Here is a 20,641-nt window from a genome sequence, read left to right on the forward strand (position 1 = left end):
TGATCAGACAGGCGCCCCAGCACTGGAGACCTGGAGACGGCGCTGATCAGACAGGCGCCCCAGCACTGGAGACCTGGAGACGGCGCTGATCAGACAGGCGCTCCAGCACTGGAGACTTGGAGACGGCGCTGATCAGACAGGCGCTCCAGCACTGGGGATGGACGGCCTCATTACTTTGAACCCGCTCCTTTGGTATTATTGCCTGAATTAGGGGCTGATACGTGATACCATCCTGGCTAAGAGATATGAAGCAGGGTCTGCAGGAAGCTTCTAGAAAAGGGGTTCTTGTTTGTAGAAAGGCCTAACTAGGAAGAACTACTATCTCTTTCCTATTTACATAGCTGGGTTTGGATGTGACACCTGAAATGGCAGCAGCTATCTTCTGAACCCATCTTGGACGGTGAAGAAGATTGGAAAGAGTGCTGGTGCTTTGTTTTGTTTTTTTATAGAAAAATTTTTTTATTATGGCCAGATGTGGTGGCACATCCCTTTAAACCAGCACTAAGGAGGCAGAGGCAGACAGAACTCTGAGTTTTGAGGGTAGTCTGGTCTATATAGTGAGTTCCAGGTCAGCCAGGGCTACATGGTACATAATGAGACATCTCAAATTATTATTATTATTATTATTATTATTTGTGATGGGGGGATATGTATAGGGACAAGTGAGTACCACAGTGTGGACATCAGAAGACAATTCTGTGGAGTTGGTTCCCTGCTTTCTGTGAGTTCCAAGGACTGTATTCAGGTCATAAGTTTCCGAGTGCTTTTGCATACTGAGCCACCTCGACAGCCTATTAGTTCTTTATAAACAAACCCAGAATCGACCTCCTCAGACCTTGTTGTCAGTGAGGCAGTGAGCTTTCCTTTATGTTAACACTCAGAATTTGATTTATGTCCCTTAAATATAAAGGCACCCCAACCAACAATCTAATAAGCAGTACATAAAACCCAAAGCAGAGCAACAGCTTTCTCCCACCCCACTGATCTCTAAGCAGATGTGCTATCCAACAAGGAAATCAAGACTCTTCCCTGCTTCTTCCTATCCTCCTTGCAGTGGCACACATTTCAGTCCTAACTACGAGGCCATCTTCCGAAGAATCTGTAAAGGGCCCCTAGTCCACCACCTTTATGCATCCAAAGGTGCTCACTCATCTTGAACACATCCAGGGCCAAACAAAACTTGTCCTCAGGGCTGCTGCTAAGAGATTTCAGCATGCAGCCTCGGTTCCAGTCTGATGAGATCTGCTTCCTGTGCTTTTCAAACCCTTGGTTCAAGTTAGACCCGCAGCTAATCTTTTTTATCTGACCTTCAACTATGACTTCTGTCCTTGTTCCTTTTAGACAGGTATTTTCTTACAGTAAGTGGATGAACCATGTTTTACTTTTGCCATATCTCAGGCCAAGGCACTTTGAAGAATTCAATTTGTTTCACTTAACCAATGAATGATCAATTAGTCAATCTCTACCTCTCTCTTCCTCCTTCCTTCTGTTGCTCCCTTCCTTTCTCTTCCCCTCTCTTTCCTACTCCAATGCAAACATGCCTGATGTGAAATCATCTCTAAATCTTTGGACCATATCCAAAAGTCTCTGTCAACCTCTCCACACATATAATCTGACCTAATTAAAACATCTTCGAGATATTTATATTTTTTAAAAAGTATTATTTTCTGACATTTAATTATTTCCCTTTCCTTACAAACCATATGTATTTCAGCTACGATGCCTTAAAGATGTGCGTGGAAGATAAATGGAACTACAATATACCTCCTGCCCACCATGTATATCAGATAATACTCTCTCATATAGTCTTTAATTTTTATTTCTATTTTCATGTATATGAGTATTTTGCTCATACATGTGCTTGCAAGCCAGAAGAGGACAACAAATCCCCTGGGTTTAAAGTTACAGGTGGTTGTAAGCTACCACAGGGGTGCAAGGACCCAAATCCAGGTCCTCTGGAAGAGCAGCCAGTTCTGGCCTGGAAGTCAGAGATCCACCTGCTTCTGTCTCTCAAGTACTAGGATTAAAGACCTGTGCCACCACCATCCAGCTTTACAACTAAATCTTAACTGGCATCACTTTTTTTCTATAAAAACCTTACAAAATAAATTTAGAAAAAGGTTTTGAAACACAGTTCTTGGTAAGCTTAGGACTTCTTCTTAAACACATATAAGCTCACCAAGCTCATTCAACAATCCCTATTCCAAACCTTAGAAAAATACTTTTACTCAATTTCTCTCTTTTGTTTTTTTATTTGCTAGCAACTTGTTCAATAGCCATAGTGTACTAGTGGTAAAAACCATCCTCCTGAAAAGATAATGAGACTCTTAGACATATGTACCAGCAATTCACAGTCATTTGTTTCAATGTAAGAAAAAGTAATGTTGATTATCACAGACCATACATCATACAAAATTACTTTTGCCAGGCTGTTGGATATAACACATGACTTTCCCAGAGGAGAAAAACAACCCTTCCTCTAATTATGTTTTGCCTGGGGAAAAACAGAAATTAATTTATATGTACTAAAACAGATTTTAACTTTAAAAAGTAGAGGTGGTCTAGAAACATAACAGATCCAATCACTGACTCAATAAGCATTTATTAAATACCAAATATTTGCCAGGCATTGTGTCAGCATTGTGGTTTTAGAATTGAAAGCCTGTTCTCTGCTCCCATGAAATCTCACCAATGTGAACTACAAGTAAGGACTAATATATAGAGGAACCATGGGGCGGGGAGGGAGAGCGGGAACACAGCTCCTCACAATGAGATATCATCATACACAAGAATAGCTAGCACAAAATGCAAACACATGCTACAACATGGGCAATGCCCAAGAACATTGTGTTAAGTGAAAAGAGCCAGCTGCAAGAGACCACACACTTTATGATTCCATTTATAAGAAATGTCCAGAACACCAAGCAGACTAGTGGTTTCCAGGAGGAGGAGGAGGGGAGAATGGAGAAGGACTGCTAATGAGTACAGAGTTCCTTCTGGGGATAAGGAAAATGTAAAAACTCAAAGTTAGTTAAGACACAAAATTCTGTGCATAGACTAAAATTCACTTAACTATATACTTTACAAAAGCTATTTGTGAGAATCTCAATAAAGCTGTCAGAAACACAGTTAGAAATCAAGTCTAGTTATGCAAATAAATAACCAGTTAGAATAAAAAAACTCATTATCTGCAACAAGTAGATCGAAAGTTACATAGCCTATAAAAATAAAACTTTCAAAGTTACTAAAGTGCACAAGAAAGAACACACAGGGGAAATGGCATTGGCTAGGAAGATTCAACTTCAGAAAGACATCGGTCCCTCCTAAGTACTTCATGAATTTAATGTCATCCCGATGGAAAGGTTAACAGACAGGCTTAGTTTTTTTCCTGGAATCAAGTTACATTGATTCTAAAGTTTTAATGGAAAAACAAACACGGAGAATAGCCAGTAATACTCTGAAGAGGAAGCACAATGAGAGAGAACTAGTCTTTTCAGACACTAAAAGCCTCAGGCTTCAATAATCACCAACCAGTGGAAACATACAGAGTCTAAATGCAGAACCCCAAACTTACAGAATGTTAAGACATATGATAACATGTCAAGAACAAAAACCTTTAGCAATGGGGTTGGGACAACTGAGTACTGGGAAAATGTAAAGCTATATTCAAACCTCAGGACACATACTATCCTAGTTTAAAAACCAAAATAAAAAAAAAAGCAACATGTAAATGAAAAAAATAGATTTCAATAATGTCCAAAAGGAACTTAAAACAAGACACACAAAAGGTCTAACTCTGAATCAAAATACCAAAGATATTTTTAAAGAGATATATTTGATTACATTAAAGAGATGGGCTAAACATCATGACCAATTAGAAAAAGATTTTTACAACTCACTTCAAATATAATATATAAAGAACTATTAGAAATAAGAAAGAAAAGATCAACAAAATATTGAAACAATGTGTAAAGTTCAGAATACAATTTACATAAAATAAAAATAAAATGCCAGTTAAATATCTGAAAACATAATCTTATGTATTTATGATAAAAGAAATATAAATTAAAACTAAATGGAAATGTTAAGTCTCACTACCAACAAAGCTCCAAAAGTTTAACCTCAGATAGTGTGGGTGACATCTCAGGCAAATAAGCATCTCAATGTATTGCTGTGAGTGTGCCGTGTGGTACAACCGTGGCATTGCCAATTGTGGGTCTTTTCAGAGCAAAACTAAGCAACCAGCTCTGGTGCATTCCATCCAACCTGAACCTAACAAAACCTTAGGCATAGGAAGTTTGAGAATAAAGAAATATGTTTCTCCCCTCTAGAGAGACCTCAACCCAGTCACCTGGCAGAGATGTAACAGTCTATCCATCGACTGCACAGGGCTAAGGGACTATAAGGAAGTTTACAGCCAGACACATGCTGTAATGCTGATCAGTGTATCAGATTCAAAAGTCATTTCAATTATGGAAATACAGTATGAACAAATTATTAAATAAGATAAGCTTCGCTGAAATATAAAATTAGCAAGAAAAAAGATTATAAAATGACTAACATTATTTAATTTAAATTTCTTTCATATTTCTATTTATAGAGAAAGACCTGAAAAGTCTAACTATGGTAATATCTAGGAGGAATGATATTTTAAAAGCATGAGGAAATCTGCTGCAGCAGACAGAAACATGCGTTGTGTGCTTATTGCTTATTTTCTAATGTTCTATACTGCAGAGTGTTTCAAAGGAGTTAAATAAAGCTTCAAGTTCCCATTAACCTATTAAAGCCCATGTGAAAGATGATTATCTTCCTGGTGGCATGCAGGAATTCTTGGAATAACAGAATAATCTCCATGTTGCAACACCATTGCTTAGATCATTCTCTGACAAATCAAAGATCTTTTTCCTAGACGGTAGGATTTCAATAGAAATAAAACTCCTACCAGTTGCGGTCTAAGAGGGATGAAGTGGAGCAGAGTCCATTTTCACAGGGCCAGCTGAAATGCCTCCACAAGCGGTGCTCCACCTCCACCTCCCCACCTGAAAACCTACCAATGTAGTCCAAAAGGCTCAGGGGAAACGGAAACCAACAGACTTCACACAGCACTCCTGTCTGGCAGGGAGTGCTTACCTGATAGCCCTGATGGCAGAGCATCTGCCTCAGAATTGCCCTTTGACAATAAAGGCACACCTTCACAACCACTGACATGGTAATTTTTGTTTGGAATCAGCACTGGATTTCTCTACTGCAGCAACATATAAAATGTGTGTGAACACACCTATGTTGTGTGATTGTCTACTGACTTTGCATCTCTGTAGTGCGTGCAGACCACAGAGACTGTCACAATACGCTCCTCTCCTAGTAGAGCCTGCAGCCTCATGGAGGAAGAGGAAAAAAACAAGGCCACCCAAAACCAATGATACCCGGAAATATTATATGTTATGAAAAACAAATGAACAAAAAACAAAATAGGGTGTTCTGACATTGGAAATCAGCATGTGATTGACAGTGAGGGCTAGGGAATGTCAGGGCAGGGAGTGACATTTGGACTCTGACTGCAGCATGAATAGGAACTTGCCTGGTACTCCATGCAGAGAGACTGTACATAATGTCACGGGAGCAGCAAACACTCGAGTAGTCACAGAACTGAAACAGCCAAAATGTGGCAAGTAGGAGGGGGCAGGAGAAATAAGTAGGGACTGCTGTGACCTCTGTTATTCAGAATGTGGAACTGTACTGAAAGTGGATGGGGAAGCACTTGTGTATCTGAAGTGGCAGAGTGACAGGATCTAATATTCACTTAATTATCACTGTGGGAAACGCTGGAGAGACTCAAGATTGGGCATGAGAGCTGGGTGTGGTGGCACATGCCTTTAATCCCAGCACTTGGGAGATGGGACAGGCAGATATCTGTGAGTTCGAAGCCAGCCTGGTCTATATCACAAGATTCAGAACAGCCAGGACTACGTTGAAAGACCTGTCTCAAAATAAACAAAACAAACTTTAAAAGAAGAAGAGGAGGGAGAGGAGGAGAAGAAGAAGAAAAGGAGGAGGGGGAGAGCCATGAGGAGCCAATTTAGAAAGCTAGATCACGGGGCTGGGAGATAGCTGTAAAAGGCTAGCGGCACAATCAGGGGGACCTGAGTTCGTTCCCAGCATGCACATAAAATGGGAGCAGTAGTGCATGCCCATAATAACCCCAGTGCTGGGGAAGCTGAAACAGGCAGATCCTGAGGATTACTGGCCAGCCAGGCCAGCCAAATCAGTGAGTTCTATGAAAGACTGTCTTGAAAAAACAGAACAGCTGCACAAGACACCTGACATCAACCTTTAGCGTTCACCACAGGCACATATACGCATACACATGCACACACACACACACACACACACAGGCAGTCAACATAACAGGATATGGTAGGTTAATGGTGCCCAATTCAGCCCAAAGTATACTTTTGCAAATAGAATATAGCCCAAGCTTTCTGTTGCTTCCACGTGACAACTACAGGACATGCAATGTTGCCCAAAGTCCAAGAGATATATTATCTGGACCTTTATAGAGAAAGTTTGCCAGCCCCAGGGTAGGTATGGCAGTAGGGAGAATTGGGTTCACAAGTCACAATCCACCTTCCTTACTCAGGATTCTGTGATGTAAATTCATCTGTTCACTAAAACTTGTTTGCAACTCCAAAATCAATACTTAAGGCACGTTCTCTCATTCCTATGCAAGAGTAGAACAGCTGGGAGGCCATGCTGCCCTCACATGTCCCTAGCTGAAGCCCAGCAAAGGGATGCTCTGGCTTCTTATTTCAGCTCTTACATCAGGAACAACTGCTCTATACACCATAGAGGTACTTTTTTTTTTTTTGTCTTTCTGTGGTTATTTGTTGATTTTGCTGTTTAAAAATGCTAAAGTGTTAAGTACTGTAATGAGGTGTTCATATGAGCTTCAAGATATAAGAAAGATGTGCTGTTCCTTAGGAGGAAAAGCATGCATTTGATAAGCACATTTGGGCTTTAGTTATAGCACTGTTGGATGTGAGTTCAGTGTTAGTCAGCAGCAAGAGACCCCAGCACTTAAAGCACCTCACTAAACCTGATGATGTAAGTTCAATCCCATGTAAAGGGAGAAGGAAAAATCCAACTCCAAAGTTGTCCTCTGACCTCCACACAAGCCATGGAATGTGTGTGTGTGTGTGTGTGTGTGTATGTGTGCATTCCTCTTTCTTACCCTATCACCCTCTCTTCCACACATGAACACACACACAGGCACATAAATAAAAGTTAAAAATAAAATTGTCTGTAAGCAGAAACATACAAAAACATTGTTACACAAATGTATGTACCAAATTACATCATTACATGAATGTTACTTTTTTTCCAACTTAAAACACCAATGTTAATGATGTCATGTAGAGATCAATTAAAAATATGACCCCAAACTCACAGGAAATTAGTCCTATATTTTCCCTACCAATAATGGCTCACTGTTCACTAATTCAGAGTTCACAGCAACTTTATAGAACATAACTACAGCTACTAATGAGAATGGATATACTTGGGAAGAAAAAAATCAATAAAAAGCAGTGATGGATTAAATAGGAAGTAAACAAAGGCGTGGACAACCCCACTGTTTCTGATGTCCACTACTGTGTGGAATGGACTGGGTGGGAACAAAGCATGGAACTGGAGGGTACTTCACACAGGTGACCATGAGTTATTTTAGATGTGTTAGTTGTAATACCCATGAGATCTCTACACACAGATGTCAAATAAACTTCATGACTGCAGAAATAAATAAATTAATTTAAAAAAAAACAGTCCAAGTAGTGACAGAACTTTGAGAGTCACAGACAAGTGGTATTCAAAGTCAAGGACACACGTCACTCAAAGAGAAAGGAATTAGACAACAGGGTCCAGACCCAAGCAAGGACCTCCTTTCCCTGCACAGAAACAGGAGGGTTCATTGAAGTCTTTGTCTTGGTAGTTTCATTTGTTTAGTTTGAAAGCACTTTGAGGAAGAAATTAATCTACTGGTATATATCTAAAACATGACAAATGTTCAAATGACCTGGTAAACATAATTTGGAGAACAGATCTTAAAATTCAGACAAACTTTAATGTTACAGGGAATTATACTAAGGAATAATTCATGATGGTAAAGCCAGAAATAATCTTAACATTTGGAGAATATTTACTCTGACAATATTAATGATATTTTCCTGTGATTTCATCTATAGATTCTAATCTTAGAAGTTTCAACCTTTCCAGGGATTTAATAAATGTCCACTTCTATTTCCTTTAAGCTTAAAAAAAAACCCTAGATTATTTGCTTTCATTCACTACAACACCAGTTGTTTCAGGACAGAGTTTTATCCACTTAGAGCAGTGCTGTCCAGTAGACACCTAGAACAGTCTCTGGCATGCTGAGTGTGCTCAGTTGATATTGGTTAAATCTCCTAAGACTTAGGAGAATGTGGTATAACATGATAAAACTTCTCAGCTTTCTTCTCCTCACTTTAGGGCTCCTCCTCCATCATTTGTTGAACACTTTCAGGCAGAGAGTCTGGCTTACCTAATTTGTCCCATAGATAAGAGATGTCATATGGCCTGCCAGTGCTGTATCTCATGGTAAAGCACTTGTTTAAAATGTAGAAGACCCTGGGTTTGATCCAAACATTTGACTGTACTCTCGAACACATGTTCGTTCTCTCTCTCTCTCTCTCTCTCTCTCTCTCTCTCTCTCTCTCTCTCTCTGTGTGTGTGTGTGTGTAACAACACAAGCCTGTGATTCTAGTACTCAGAAGGCTGAAGTAGGAGGATCTTGAGATCTGTGCTAGCCTTTGAGGTCAGTATGGGCTACATAGAAAGATCCTGTCTCAAATAAAACAAAAGTCATGCCATACTTGAAGTGAGTGGTGTGGTTTGTTTTTGTACTGGGTTCTAGTGAACCCTTTCAGACCTAACTTATATGCCTACCAACTTATCTTTCAAGGAAAGCAACATAAATCTGTCTCTGCAGTTTTAAAATACTCAGACTTTGACTGAAACAAAGTCATTTATGTCTGGAGAAGAATTAACAGTATTTACTAATTCCACTTCCGTATCTACAATGGTTGGGAAGTCTCCACTACACAGGCATAATCTGACAATAAAAGGTACCAGTTGGATGTAGGCTACTTTGTACTGACCCTTCTGCAGGGTAGGCTGCCTCACCTTCCTATGTCATCAGTATAGATTGCTAACAGTGCAGTCACCCCTGAAGCAATTCCACAGGGGTCCAGTTAAGTCTTACTATGCAACAGGCAACCTCGTGTGCTTGATAAGTCTGTGTGTATTAGCTTTTCAAAACACATGTCCTTGCTCAAAGTGGGCTCATGGCTTGGCTGTCCTGTTCCACACCCCTCCTCCACACCAGCAGCCTCTGTACTGTGCTTCGCTCTCACTACCTTGTCTGGCTTGGGTATTGAAGAACATTTGTGTTGGGGAGATTAACAATCCAGCAGTAATGAATGGTCTTAACTTAGTTATTTCTTCTCTGTGAAGGATTTTAGATCTTTACTGTGTGTTGTCTGGGCCATTCTAACAAACCTGTGAGGAGAGCAGCCTGCACGTCAAGACAAGAGCAGGCTGGTGCCAGGTGGACTCAGGTTCAAGCTCTGGCTCTACTATGACTAGTCAGAGGCTTTGAATACATTATTAAATACTGTCAAGCCTCAATTTCCCCTTCCATAAATTGAGAAAATCACAGAGCTCTTAAACATTAGCTAATAATAATATGTTACTATGTGAATGAGGACTGCCCAGTCTATTCCGGGGTCCCAGGGCCAAACTGTAGACTAGCTGGCTGTGGAAGGCCCAGAGGACGTAACTCCTGCAAATGCTGACATGCCAGAGGGCATGGGAAGGTCTGTGAAAGGACAGAGGCAGCCTCTGCACATTCCTGAGCCTCTCAGGAAGTCATAGTCACAAAGAAGCAGGACTGCCAGTCCTGCTAATGCCGTGTTGCCCCCCCACACACACACACATCTAAGACAGCTTTCATCAAAATACCTGATTTTAAATATGCACTGATTCTTCATTAAGAATGTATTCCTCCAAAACAATGACTTTCCACTGGAAATGCAACTGGAGCCTATCACAGACTTCACAAATTAGAAACTCTAGGGGCAGGGCCACATGTTTTAACAAGTCCTCTAAGTGACTGATGGTTTCCAAAATAGTGCCCCACAAAGATATACTTCAGAGAGTTCTATGACATCCCTAAGACCCTCCCACCTACCAGCATAACAAGGCACAAACATGCCCAAGATCCACAGAGTCAGAAGGATAAGTAGGTAGGCAGAGGGGCCCTGTGGGTAGATAATAAGCACTTAAAGTGGAGAGGAGAGATACTGTCAAGGATGAGCAGGAGGGGAGGCCCCAACCAGTGGCCAAAAATCACACAACAGAGTAGCTATCAGATTTACTAGGTCTTCCATCAAGTTTCACTGATGGGAGGGACATGCTGACTATTGGAGCTACCTTAGCAAGCATAGGACATGGGTCAGTTTCATGACTCCTGTGCTTTATGAAGCAACCCCAAGCACGAGGTGAATAGGAAGGAGAGAAGAGAATGAGGAACAGAACATGAGGTGACAATTACAGCTGTCATTTGCACAGAGGAAACATTTCAAATAGTCTTCATTACTGAAGTGTTTGAAACACAAGGTGCCCCCGATTAGCACTGCCTTTAGGCAAGACTCAGAGCACCTAGCACCCTGCTCTATGGCTGAGGAGAATCCAGAGCCACGGGATGTGCCCATCCCTAGGCTGAGAATCCACTATCTCCTACATCCCCAGGGCTATAGGCTCCTCTCAAGCCTTCTCAGGGTCGGTGGGTACTCCTAGGCCTCACAAGCATCCATGGGACACCCCAGGTCTCAAGAGAAGGTGGGGTGGTTGCAGTTTGGAATCACCAACCAGGAAGACAGAGTGGCATAGGTAGTCAGATGCACTCTTGCCCCAGGATCTGCTCTTGTCAAACCAAACCTGCCCTTAGTTTATACTCTTGTCAGTGTCAAATAAGGTCTGTGTCCAGAAGTCACTCAGTGGTATGGAAGTGCTTCCAAACCAGGTCAAAACCAACACCAGTGCAAGTGTGCTCACGGGATCCCCAGTGGGGTTGTGTTGTTATTGAAAGCAATGGCAAGTCTCAAGTTTGTGGTCATGTCAAAGGGCAAGAATGACTCAAAACTGGACCTTATGAAGGCAAAATTTTTTTAAAAGCTGCTTTTTGACTTAAAAGTACTTTGAGGTTCTGTAAAACTAATGATTATACTGGTCCCTTGCCTGTGATTTTCTGTTGTTAATAAGTAGCTCATGGTGACAAACTGTAAACTTGTTCAGGAAAATATAAGGAATGAGCTCCTAACAGAACACTGAAAATGCTGGAACTGAGGACTTTGCTCTCCCCAGGAAAGAAAAACACAACCTTTAGGTGCTGGTCTAGGTGCAATACTGCAGGCTGCCAGGCACCCTAGGAGACTAGAAGTCAGTAGCTCCCTCAAGGACTGAGGATAACAGGACTGATGACTCCTAGAAACCTAGCAGCTAAGCAGTCTAGGCTGTTGTGAGCTTCTATGCACACTGCCATAACTCCACCCCACTCCCACCCCAGCCTCCCTAGGCAGCATCTGCAGCCTCTTTGATCTGGACTTTAGGACCCTCACATGTCAGAGGTAGAACACTAATTCATAAGGCCCTACCAGATTGTACTATGGTCCAAGAAGGCCCTGTACAATATAAAGAAACCTACAAAAGAAGAGTCTTAAAAGAATTTAAAAAAAAAAATGTTTTATCCAAACCAGCAAGTCTCCCTGATCCTCGATCCCTACCAGGGGTACAGGAAGAAAGTAAAATAGAACAAATACTTCATGAACCTCTGGGCCAGACACCACTGACAAATACTCTCCGAATGTACTCATTGCAACTCAGACACCAGCCATCTCCAGGGTACTCACACCTCCTTACACAGTATCCAGCCTCCTGGCAGGCTCCCCCAAGTTCCCTCCCTCCTCCTATTACATCCTAGCCACTAAAAACCACCTGGTTCAAGTATCATTTTGATACTAGTCCCCTTCTCCACACCATAAAATGTCTCTTGAATTGGAACCCCTTTTAAGCTTTTGACAACTGATCCAAAACACTCACTGTCCTCGTCTGCTGGTCTGTTTTGTGCTTACCACTCCAGCCAAGCAAAAATTACTTTGCAAATGAAGCCCATTATGCACTCTGCTCATTCACCTTGTTAAGCCAGCACAAGAGCTTCGGCTGTTTCTGTTGTCTTTATAAAAGGACTACCTCATTTATCCAGCTTCCCTGGAATAGGCTGAGCCGCGAAATTGATCTACATAAATTAATTTTCCTCCCTACCAGAAACTTAACTCTTTATGTGGCCTTAAATCCTTTGTGGAGTGAGTCATGGTATAATCAAGTGAAACTTTATTTTGACCATTTTCATTTCTGTAATACATTAGAAAGCCTTCCCCATCTCAGTAAGCAGAACATAATGAATAGCAATTAATCTTTTCCGTATGGTTCAGGTCATACTTAATGAATTACAGTGATCATTCTAGGTTGTAGCTACAGATATAAATGATCCAAAGTGAAGCAGACTACACATGTGCCTTCTGGAGTGACCTTTCTCTTTCCCTGGAACAAGATTCTCTGAAACTGCCTTCCCACCTGAAGTCCCTGCTATCAACATGGATTCTGATGACCAGATGCAGGTACACAGACTGTGGAAGGTAAACTCGCTGTCTTTCTGCAGAATTCCACGAATCTACAATCTGGTTTTTAACAGAGCTCTATAAGTTCTTTATTGGAGGGTAGAAAAAAGGGGGGGGGCGGCGGCTAGGGGAGGAAACCTCCCACAACTTGCAACAAACCAGTTTTCCAAATCTTTCTTTTGTGTTATTTTTACAGGCTGCAGGTATAAGGACCACAAAAATGGATTTCTTAAATAGGATGATACCAAAGTTCTACACAAAACTAGCACGATGGAGTTTGACAAACCCTTGGAAAAGTCACTTTATAACTGAGGAATAATTCACAGATTGAATAAGGAAATATTGGTATGGAGGGAAATGCCCCATTTTTACAACCAAGCCTTTGTAATCGAGACGAGAAGGGCTGTTGTCATCCCATGACATGAAGTGCTTCGCAGCAATTTCTCACTGCAGCTGGACACAACCACCAAGGGAGGGGTGCCTTGTTCTATAAGTATTAGATGGCATTCTTTGTAACAGAGGTTTTTATAATGTCTACACATTAACACACACAAAAGAGTGTATCAGCCTTAGTTCTATTTAAACATGGCACTTAATTTTTTTTTGTTTTGTTTTGTTTTGTTTTTTGAGACAGGGTTTCCCTGTGTAGCCCTGGCTGTCCTGGAACTCACTCTGTAGACCAGGCTAGCCTCGAACTCTCGAACTCAGAAATCTGCCTGCCTCTGCTTTCCAAGTGCTGGGATTAAAGGCGTGTGCCACCACTGGACACTTAATTGATCAGAATGTACTAGGGCAAAAGTAGTTAGGCAAGAATCATAAAAGAAAGAATACTACGTACTTCACTACAGATCTAGTCAGTAGCAGATTTCACAAATAATGACACCACAAGGCTAGTTTTTAGTTTTGAAGGTTTGCTACATGTTTTTAGTAATGGTTTTCCTAAGTTACTTTTTTAACAGCAAAGCCATCCATCAGAAAATGACCCATTGACAATGAGACTGTCCATTATACCTTTGTCCTTTCTAGACTCTCAAGGATACCCTCTGAAGTTGGCCTTGTAACCACTATCATAAACACCTGGCTCACTGACTGGTAAAACAGGTATGGGTTTTGCTGACTCAGAATCTATAAAGAATTTGACAAACTGTCCTTCCTACCCTGAGTGAAGTAATATCACACTGAGTCATAAAGACTCTGTGTGCTCTTTACTTCAGCCAAGAGCAATCCGAGTTAGAGATACGTTACATCCTCTGCATCCTGTCTGTTCTGCATCAGACACTTAAGAAAGACTCTAAGAGCTGGAAATTCAAAGGGATGTGTAGAGTTGAGCCGAAGGTGGCATCTTTATTGGGGGGTGAGGCTGTTAGACAAAAGTATAAAAAATATTCAGCAGGGTACAGGCATGTGACACACATCTTTAACTCCAGTACTCTGGAGGCAAAGGCAAGTGGATATCTGTGAGTTTCAGGCCAGCCTGAACTTATCTAGTTCCAGGACAGCCAGAGCTATCAAGTCAGATCCTATCTTTTTTTTTTTTTTTTACAAAAAAAAAAAAAAAAAAAGGCTCAGGATCCAATTGAGTGCAAGCAAGTCATAAATCCTAGGCTGTTGTAAAATATTGCTCAGATGACATTAAAAAGAAGTCAATGCTACAAATGTTTATAAAGTTCCTACAAGGAAGGAATTGTACAGCTACAATTCTTGCTCTCCAGAAGTTTCCCAGGAAGTGAGAATCCTAAAATGCCTTTTCTTGCATGTTCCATACTAAAGACTATCATTAAAGAATTGCATTCAGATTTGATTACCACCATTTTTCTTAATGGAGAGAAACTAGAGAGCTCACAACAGGAAAAGGAGATGTTTCAGAGGCAAAAACAGGCTCTGCAGGGGAAAAAAAAGTAAGGAGTCCAATTATTATCTTCAAATATATGAAAGGTTTTAAAAAGAAAAGTAAAAGAAAACAAGTTTGATTGAAAACAGATGAGATTTCTAGCAGGCCCTGGGATCTCTGGACCATCAGATTCATGAAATACTAGAACTGGTTAATGAGGAATTGCTAATGTCCTCTCCTGAATAACAGCTACCAGTGAGCTGAAGATTCAAGTCAGGGAATGAGTCCTTGCTAAGGGCAAAGGTCACCTTTCATTCTCAGGGATACCTTTCAAGAACACAGCTGCAGGAAGAAGAGAGGGGGGTGTTTTCTCCTCAGTGGCTACAAAGGGAATAGGAATGATGCCATCTCCTATATGATTAGACAAGAGCATATCCCCTTAACCCCTCCCCAGGTGATTCTGCTGAAGGCAGAGAGGCAACTTTCACTCCTCAGCGGCTCCTGCTCCGAGCACAGCCACCCTTTTCCCAGAATGACCTGCTCCTGGGAAATAACTAGTGTGATGACCCATCTATGTGTCTCACCACATGACTATCTGGAATACAAGTGAGACACTGAAGCCAGGAAGGAATTCTTCAACAGGCACACACAGATGAGAGAACCACTCACAACACAGCCTTCAACTCTAAATGTAAAAATCAAAAAGTACCCCAGCAGCATGTGCACGTGAGAACAGTATTTGCACTGATGACAATACACAATAAAAGTTAAATAATGAAAGAGGAAATCAGCATCCTCTGCAAAAGAGGCAGTGATATTTAAGAAATGTCTAAGGAAATCTGTAATGAGAAGCTTTGAAATTCATAAAAAAATTTAGTTCAACTAAAGAAAACATTTCAATATAAAAGGGAAGTTGGGGTCTTCCCTTCACACCTTAAGAAAGCTGTCACGCACAAAAACAAACAAACAAAAACAAATAGCCACTGCATCTGGGTCAGACACACTGCCCAGGGAATCTGTATGAGCTTAAATATTTTAACTTTCACTTCCCCTATTCCTGAACTCCCAGAGGTCAGAGGCCAAGTCTTTGTCATTTCTCTAAACACAGAATCTTCCATGAGGCCCAGGACACGGCAGAGCCTTTGTAAATGTTTGCTGAATGAGTGCATGACAGATGCACCCTGGTCTGCGGAATGAGGGAACAAACAGGGAGTTCAGCAAGTAGAGAGTGCAGAAAGTACATGACCCAAATCACAGTCTAAGTCATAATCACCATCACCAACCTTCAAGATTCTCAGTTTCTTTTAAAGAAAAAAAAAATAATAAAGATCTTCCTGTACTCTGGGTTTTCAATTTTTTTTTTCTTTCTCCTTCAACAAAGTATTGTCGAATGAAATGGAGCTATTATGAGTATAGGCCTTTCAAGTTCACACTCTATCAGTGGTCACACAAAGTCTGCTGGCATTATTCTGAATCCGGCCTTTGACTGCAACCGCAAGTGGTTGAATCGTCATACTAAGGCTACCAGAAAGCACTAGCAAAGCACGCATTCTGAGAACAATAAAAAACACACACATGTCCTACCCTCTTCATCATCAGTACCTTGTCCCATACAAGCCTCAAAGGTAGAGCCTTAAGACTGATCTCTATGGAAGAAAGGAAGAAAGAAAGAAATGAAGGAACATGAAATATGAAAAATGTAAGCACCTATAATTTGCATAAAGCCCCCAATTTTCTTTGGTAAGAAATTCATACTTAATTGCCTAGTGAGGCAGACCCTGCCATGTGGCTGGGGAGGCGCCTCTCCTCTGAGAAGAACCAGTAAGGAACTTTTGGGGACTCCTTACCCAGCCTGCCACCTTGTATAAGAATGGGTCCTTGAGAGGGCAAAGGTCACCTTTCACTCTCAGGGATACCTTCCAGGAACACAGTTGCAGCCCCTGAAAGTCTGCCTTACTAGCTGTTTGCGCATTTTCAATGTAGCACAAAAGTGCTGCTACAGAAGAGACATTCCCTACTTGAAACCAGCAGAAGCTTGATGGGAATAAAGACTCTGGAAAGGTCGCAGAGAGGAAAAAAAAAGGTTCTTTCTTCTGTGGCTATGGGGGTTTATTGTTGCTGGTTCCCAAAGTAGAAAAGGAATAGCAGGAGATTAATAATTGAAATTGAAATGTTTCCATTGCTGGTTTTCTAAACTATTTGAGGGTTATGTTTTCCCTAGAGTCATCATGCCTGTAAACAACTAAGAAGACAGAGGGATTTAACACATACTGAGAAAATGCCTACTCTAGGCAGGAACTCTACTAAATATACTTGGTTCTAATAGTAGCCTCACACAATCCAATAAAGGCTAAAAGTTCTGAAAAGTAAAATACCAAAGTCATGAGCTAGATTCAAACTCCACTTTCTCTGATTTGAATGTCCTGCCATCCTGTCCAGGATCAAAGATAAAACTAATGAGTTTTGATTCACTATTCAAATGTTAACAAGGAAAACAATAGTTATGCTTTCTTATTTAATTTTGTTTTTTTTTTGTTTGTTTGTTTTTTTGTTTTTCGAGACAGGGTTTCTCTGTGTAGCCCTGGCTGTCCTAGAACTCACTCTGTAGACCAGGCTGGCCTCGAACTCAGAAATCCACCTGTCTCTGCCTCCCAGGTGCTTGGATTAAAGGCGTGCGCCACCACCGCCCGGCTCTTATTTAAAAATTTACAACAAAAACACAGGCAAAGATATTATAGATGATGAATCATAAAATTCTTTTCAGGAAGATGATTCAGTATCTTGTTTCTTGGTTTGCATCTTGGTGACCAGGTTGTCTCTGGGTCCATCTGATGAGGGACTTCAGTATGCCAGTGCTTACAAGTCTGAATGTGAAAGGTTCTTTGGTGTCCTCCACACTGATCAACAAGCCACATCTCAGGTAAGGAAGACATAGTTAACTTGGAATTTAGGTCTCTCTAATTGGGAACCCATAGAGATACAGACCCCTGTGCGTGACCTTTGCACTGCATACTGAAAAGGCCTTGGTAAGTAGAGTTGATGAAGAAATATAATCACAAGGCAAATGTTTAACCTTCTAAGAAAACACCCCCCTTTATTACAAGAAGTTTAACTTGATCAGTATCAAGTCACTGAAAACTAATGTGATGTTTATAAACTGACTCTTAAAGACAGAACTAGAAGACTGTTACACTTGGTCACTTATTAATTCATATTATCAAATATGCTTTGTTTCAAAAACAGCACACCTATATAGATTTCTACATTCCAGCCTTCACTTGGTATTTATTTGAGTCACACTCCATTTGGGAAATTCCAGCTAAAAAGTCTCATGTGTCATTAGACATCTGAGAAGAATCATGTGGAACTATTACTAGGAGAAATCCCTCTTTTGGAAAAGTCTGTAAGAAAAGCCCTGTTCATTTAAGACAACACACACACACAGAGTCCCTGGGTTCTGGTTGAAATATGATAAAAATCAGGTTCACTGGATCCACAGATTGTCACTAGGGGGTCAAAGGAGAGGTCACTGTAGTCTTGGACACACTCAGCACTGTGAGAGAATGTAGGTCCTGGAAGCATAGACCTTGACTATGGAGGTCACATTTCTCTGTCTCATAGCATGTCTCTCTCAGAAAGACCAGCCGGGCCTGAGCTTTGGGCTGAGTGACTGGGTTGGTAGAGAAGTGGTGCTGAGCAAGACTAGGAAAATAAGTCTAAGAACGTAAAGAGATGCTCCCAAACAATAAAAAAGGCTTCAAACAAAAGAACAAGTAAGAGAACCCACAGACAAGGCTCAAGAAAACCCAGGGTTGAAAGGAGCTGACAGATTAGGTTGCCTGGGACAGAGGAGGGCTAGAGAGTAAAACTATGAGCAGAGAAAGACTTCTGAGCTCCACAGTCCTGCAGTGTAACATTTTACACACCTGTAATTCTTTTTCCGACATAATCACTAAAAGAACAAGGTTCTAGGACCAACTGTGCTGGGTCTTGCTTAGCCCCAGGGGGCGTAGCCTACATTCCTCATGGATTTCAAATGAAATCAACATGATAAATGAAGTTCCCAGGGTGGCTTTGTGCAAAGTTGACAAAATACATCCCGACCCACCTACCCAGCCTCCTGGAAGAGGAATTTTTATTCCTCTATTACAGTTGTGATTCAATGCCAAGTTCTTTCTAAAATGCTCACCCCGAGCGTCCAGCAGAGGGAGTCTCAAGGAGGTACTTAATAAAGAGAAAACTGTTTCATTTTAACACTCTAGACAGTGGGAGCTTTGACTGCAGCCCCCCTCCCCTAGACACAGAGGAACAATGAATGCCCGACATAGACTCTACTACATGTTCACATCCCCACTGGCATGTTCCTATTCTACGTGGTGGAGTGATCTGAAATTTTGTTTTGTTTTGTGGAACGGTTAAATAGACCTTGTGTTCTTCGGAATCAAAGAGGAAAGCCCCTGGAATAACATTTCTCTGTTGCTTTCTAAACAGCCCCTTTGTTTCTAAAGACTCTGGAAAAAAAATATTTACAGTCCATAGGTTATTTACAGCCTCGTTATTCAGAGCCTGACTGGTAACTTTATTCCATGCAGAAACCTAATTCATTTAGAGCCCTGGAACTAATAACAGATTTTCTTTTCAGATAAGTTTTTTTTTTTTAAATCAGCCTCTCCTAACAGAGATAAAACTATTAATGAGATCCCTGTTTCACTCGGCCCAACAGTTCCCCGGGTTTATAGGATTACAATCTCCCCTAGCCCCTCCTCTTGGTTCCTGGCAAACCCATTTCCCTCTCATTTGCGATTTCATCCACAGAATATCTGAACAAAACCGAAAGAAAGCCAGATGGACCCACGCTAAAAGTATGTAAAGGGCTGCTATTTCAATGATTTCACGAGAGAAACATTTTCACGACGAAATAACTGAAAAAATCTGGCACACTTTGGTTGAAAAATACCCCGTACTACAAGCACACAAAAACACACAGAAGTGTAAAAACTTAGTTGATTCCGGCTTGAATTTCTCGCTGCAAGCTGACAGAACTGACTGAAGAGAACCGAAAGAGTGCGTGAGGCAGCTGTATCGCCTTACCTTTTCTTTCTTCTGAAGACAGTCAAACGGGAAAAAAAATCAGCCAACGCCAGGTGAAGGTGCACAGCACCGATTTACCCAGGCCGAGCCAGAAAACCTTCTTTCGTCCTCCCCCCGCCCCCCAAAAAAAGCCAAACTACATTCTCGCTTCCACACGCCAACTGCGGGGAGATTTTGAGCCTATTTCATTGTTCTGCCTGGGTCTGAAATGGACTTTTCATCTCAACCCTCTCTCATCGCTTGGCCCCTTTCAATCAGATTCCACAGCCGCCGCCACCACCACCCCCCAAAAAATCGGAGGCTCGGGAAGAATAAAGGAGTGTGGGGTGGGAGTGGAGGTGTTTGGAAAGGGGAGCAGAGAGGACGGACAAGTAGAAAGGAGATCGTTTAAAGGTAATGGGGGAGGACCGCATCACCTTCATTTATCACAAATAAACAGAAAGCAGTCACGGATCCGTCTTTTCCCACACGCCGCCCCCATTTCTTTTCTTTGGGCAGCAGCCCACCGGCACACACCCCCCAGCCGCCTTCTCTGCCCTGGAAATAAGATCCTGCTCCAGGCCGGCTCCGGTCCCGTCTGGGCCCGGGATGGGGGCACCCGGGAGGGTCGCGAGCCCCCAGGACCAGGGCCCGGGGCTGCGGCCGGGGGCTGCCGGGCGAGGGGCCGCGGGCAGAACAAAGCTACAGGGGCCGCGGCCAGCCGAGCGAGCGGGGGATCGCGGGCCGGGCGCCCATTACCTTCGTACACGGGGGCCATCGGGGCCGGGGTGTCCGCGGTTCATGGCAACGGAGAAGGGAACGCGGCGCGCGAGCTCGGCCCCCTCAGCCTCAGTGGGAATCTGCCATCTTGAGCCTGTGTCTCCGCTCTCGGCGCAGCCCAGGCCGCCAGCGCCCGCATCACCGCCTCACTTGGCCGGCGCCGGGGGAGGGGGCCGGGCGGGCGCGTCGCCGC

The 20,641-nt window shown here is 42.1% G+C and overlaps 1 protein-coding gene across 3 annotated transcripts in view; it reads right to left on the reverse strand.

Moving 5' to 3' along the window:
- Positions 1-20,535, reverse strand: part of Hipk2 (homeodomain interacting protein kinase 2) — a 189,469-nt gene extending 168,934 nt beyond the window's left edge. For 2 of the 3 annotated variants that reach the window (XM_028768463.1, XM_028768461.1), the window contains exon 1: positions 20,428-20,533. In XM_028768463.1, coding sequence (XP_028624296.1) covers positions 20,428-20,446 — 19 coding nt within the window. In that variant the 5' untranslated portion in view covers positions 20,447-20,533. Of the gene's footprint in view, positions 1-20,427 lie in introns of all 3 variants that reach the window. The other variant, XM_028768462.1, reaches the window with a different exon arrangement.
- Between the last annotated feature and the right edge of the window lie 106 nt (positions 20,536-20,641).

This window comes from Grammomys surdaster, unplaced genomic scaffold, assembly GCF_004785775.1.
Source record: "Grammomys surdaster isolate TR1022 unplaced genomic scaffold, NIH_TR_1.0 186, whole genome shotgun sequence".
Lineage (NCBI taxonomy): Eukaryota > Metazoa > Chordata > Mammalia > Rodentia > Muridae > Grammomys > Grammomys surdaster.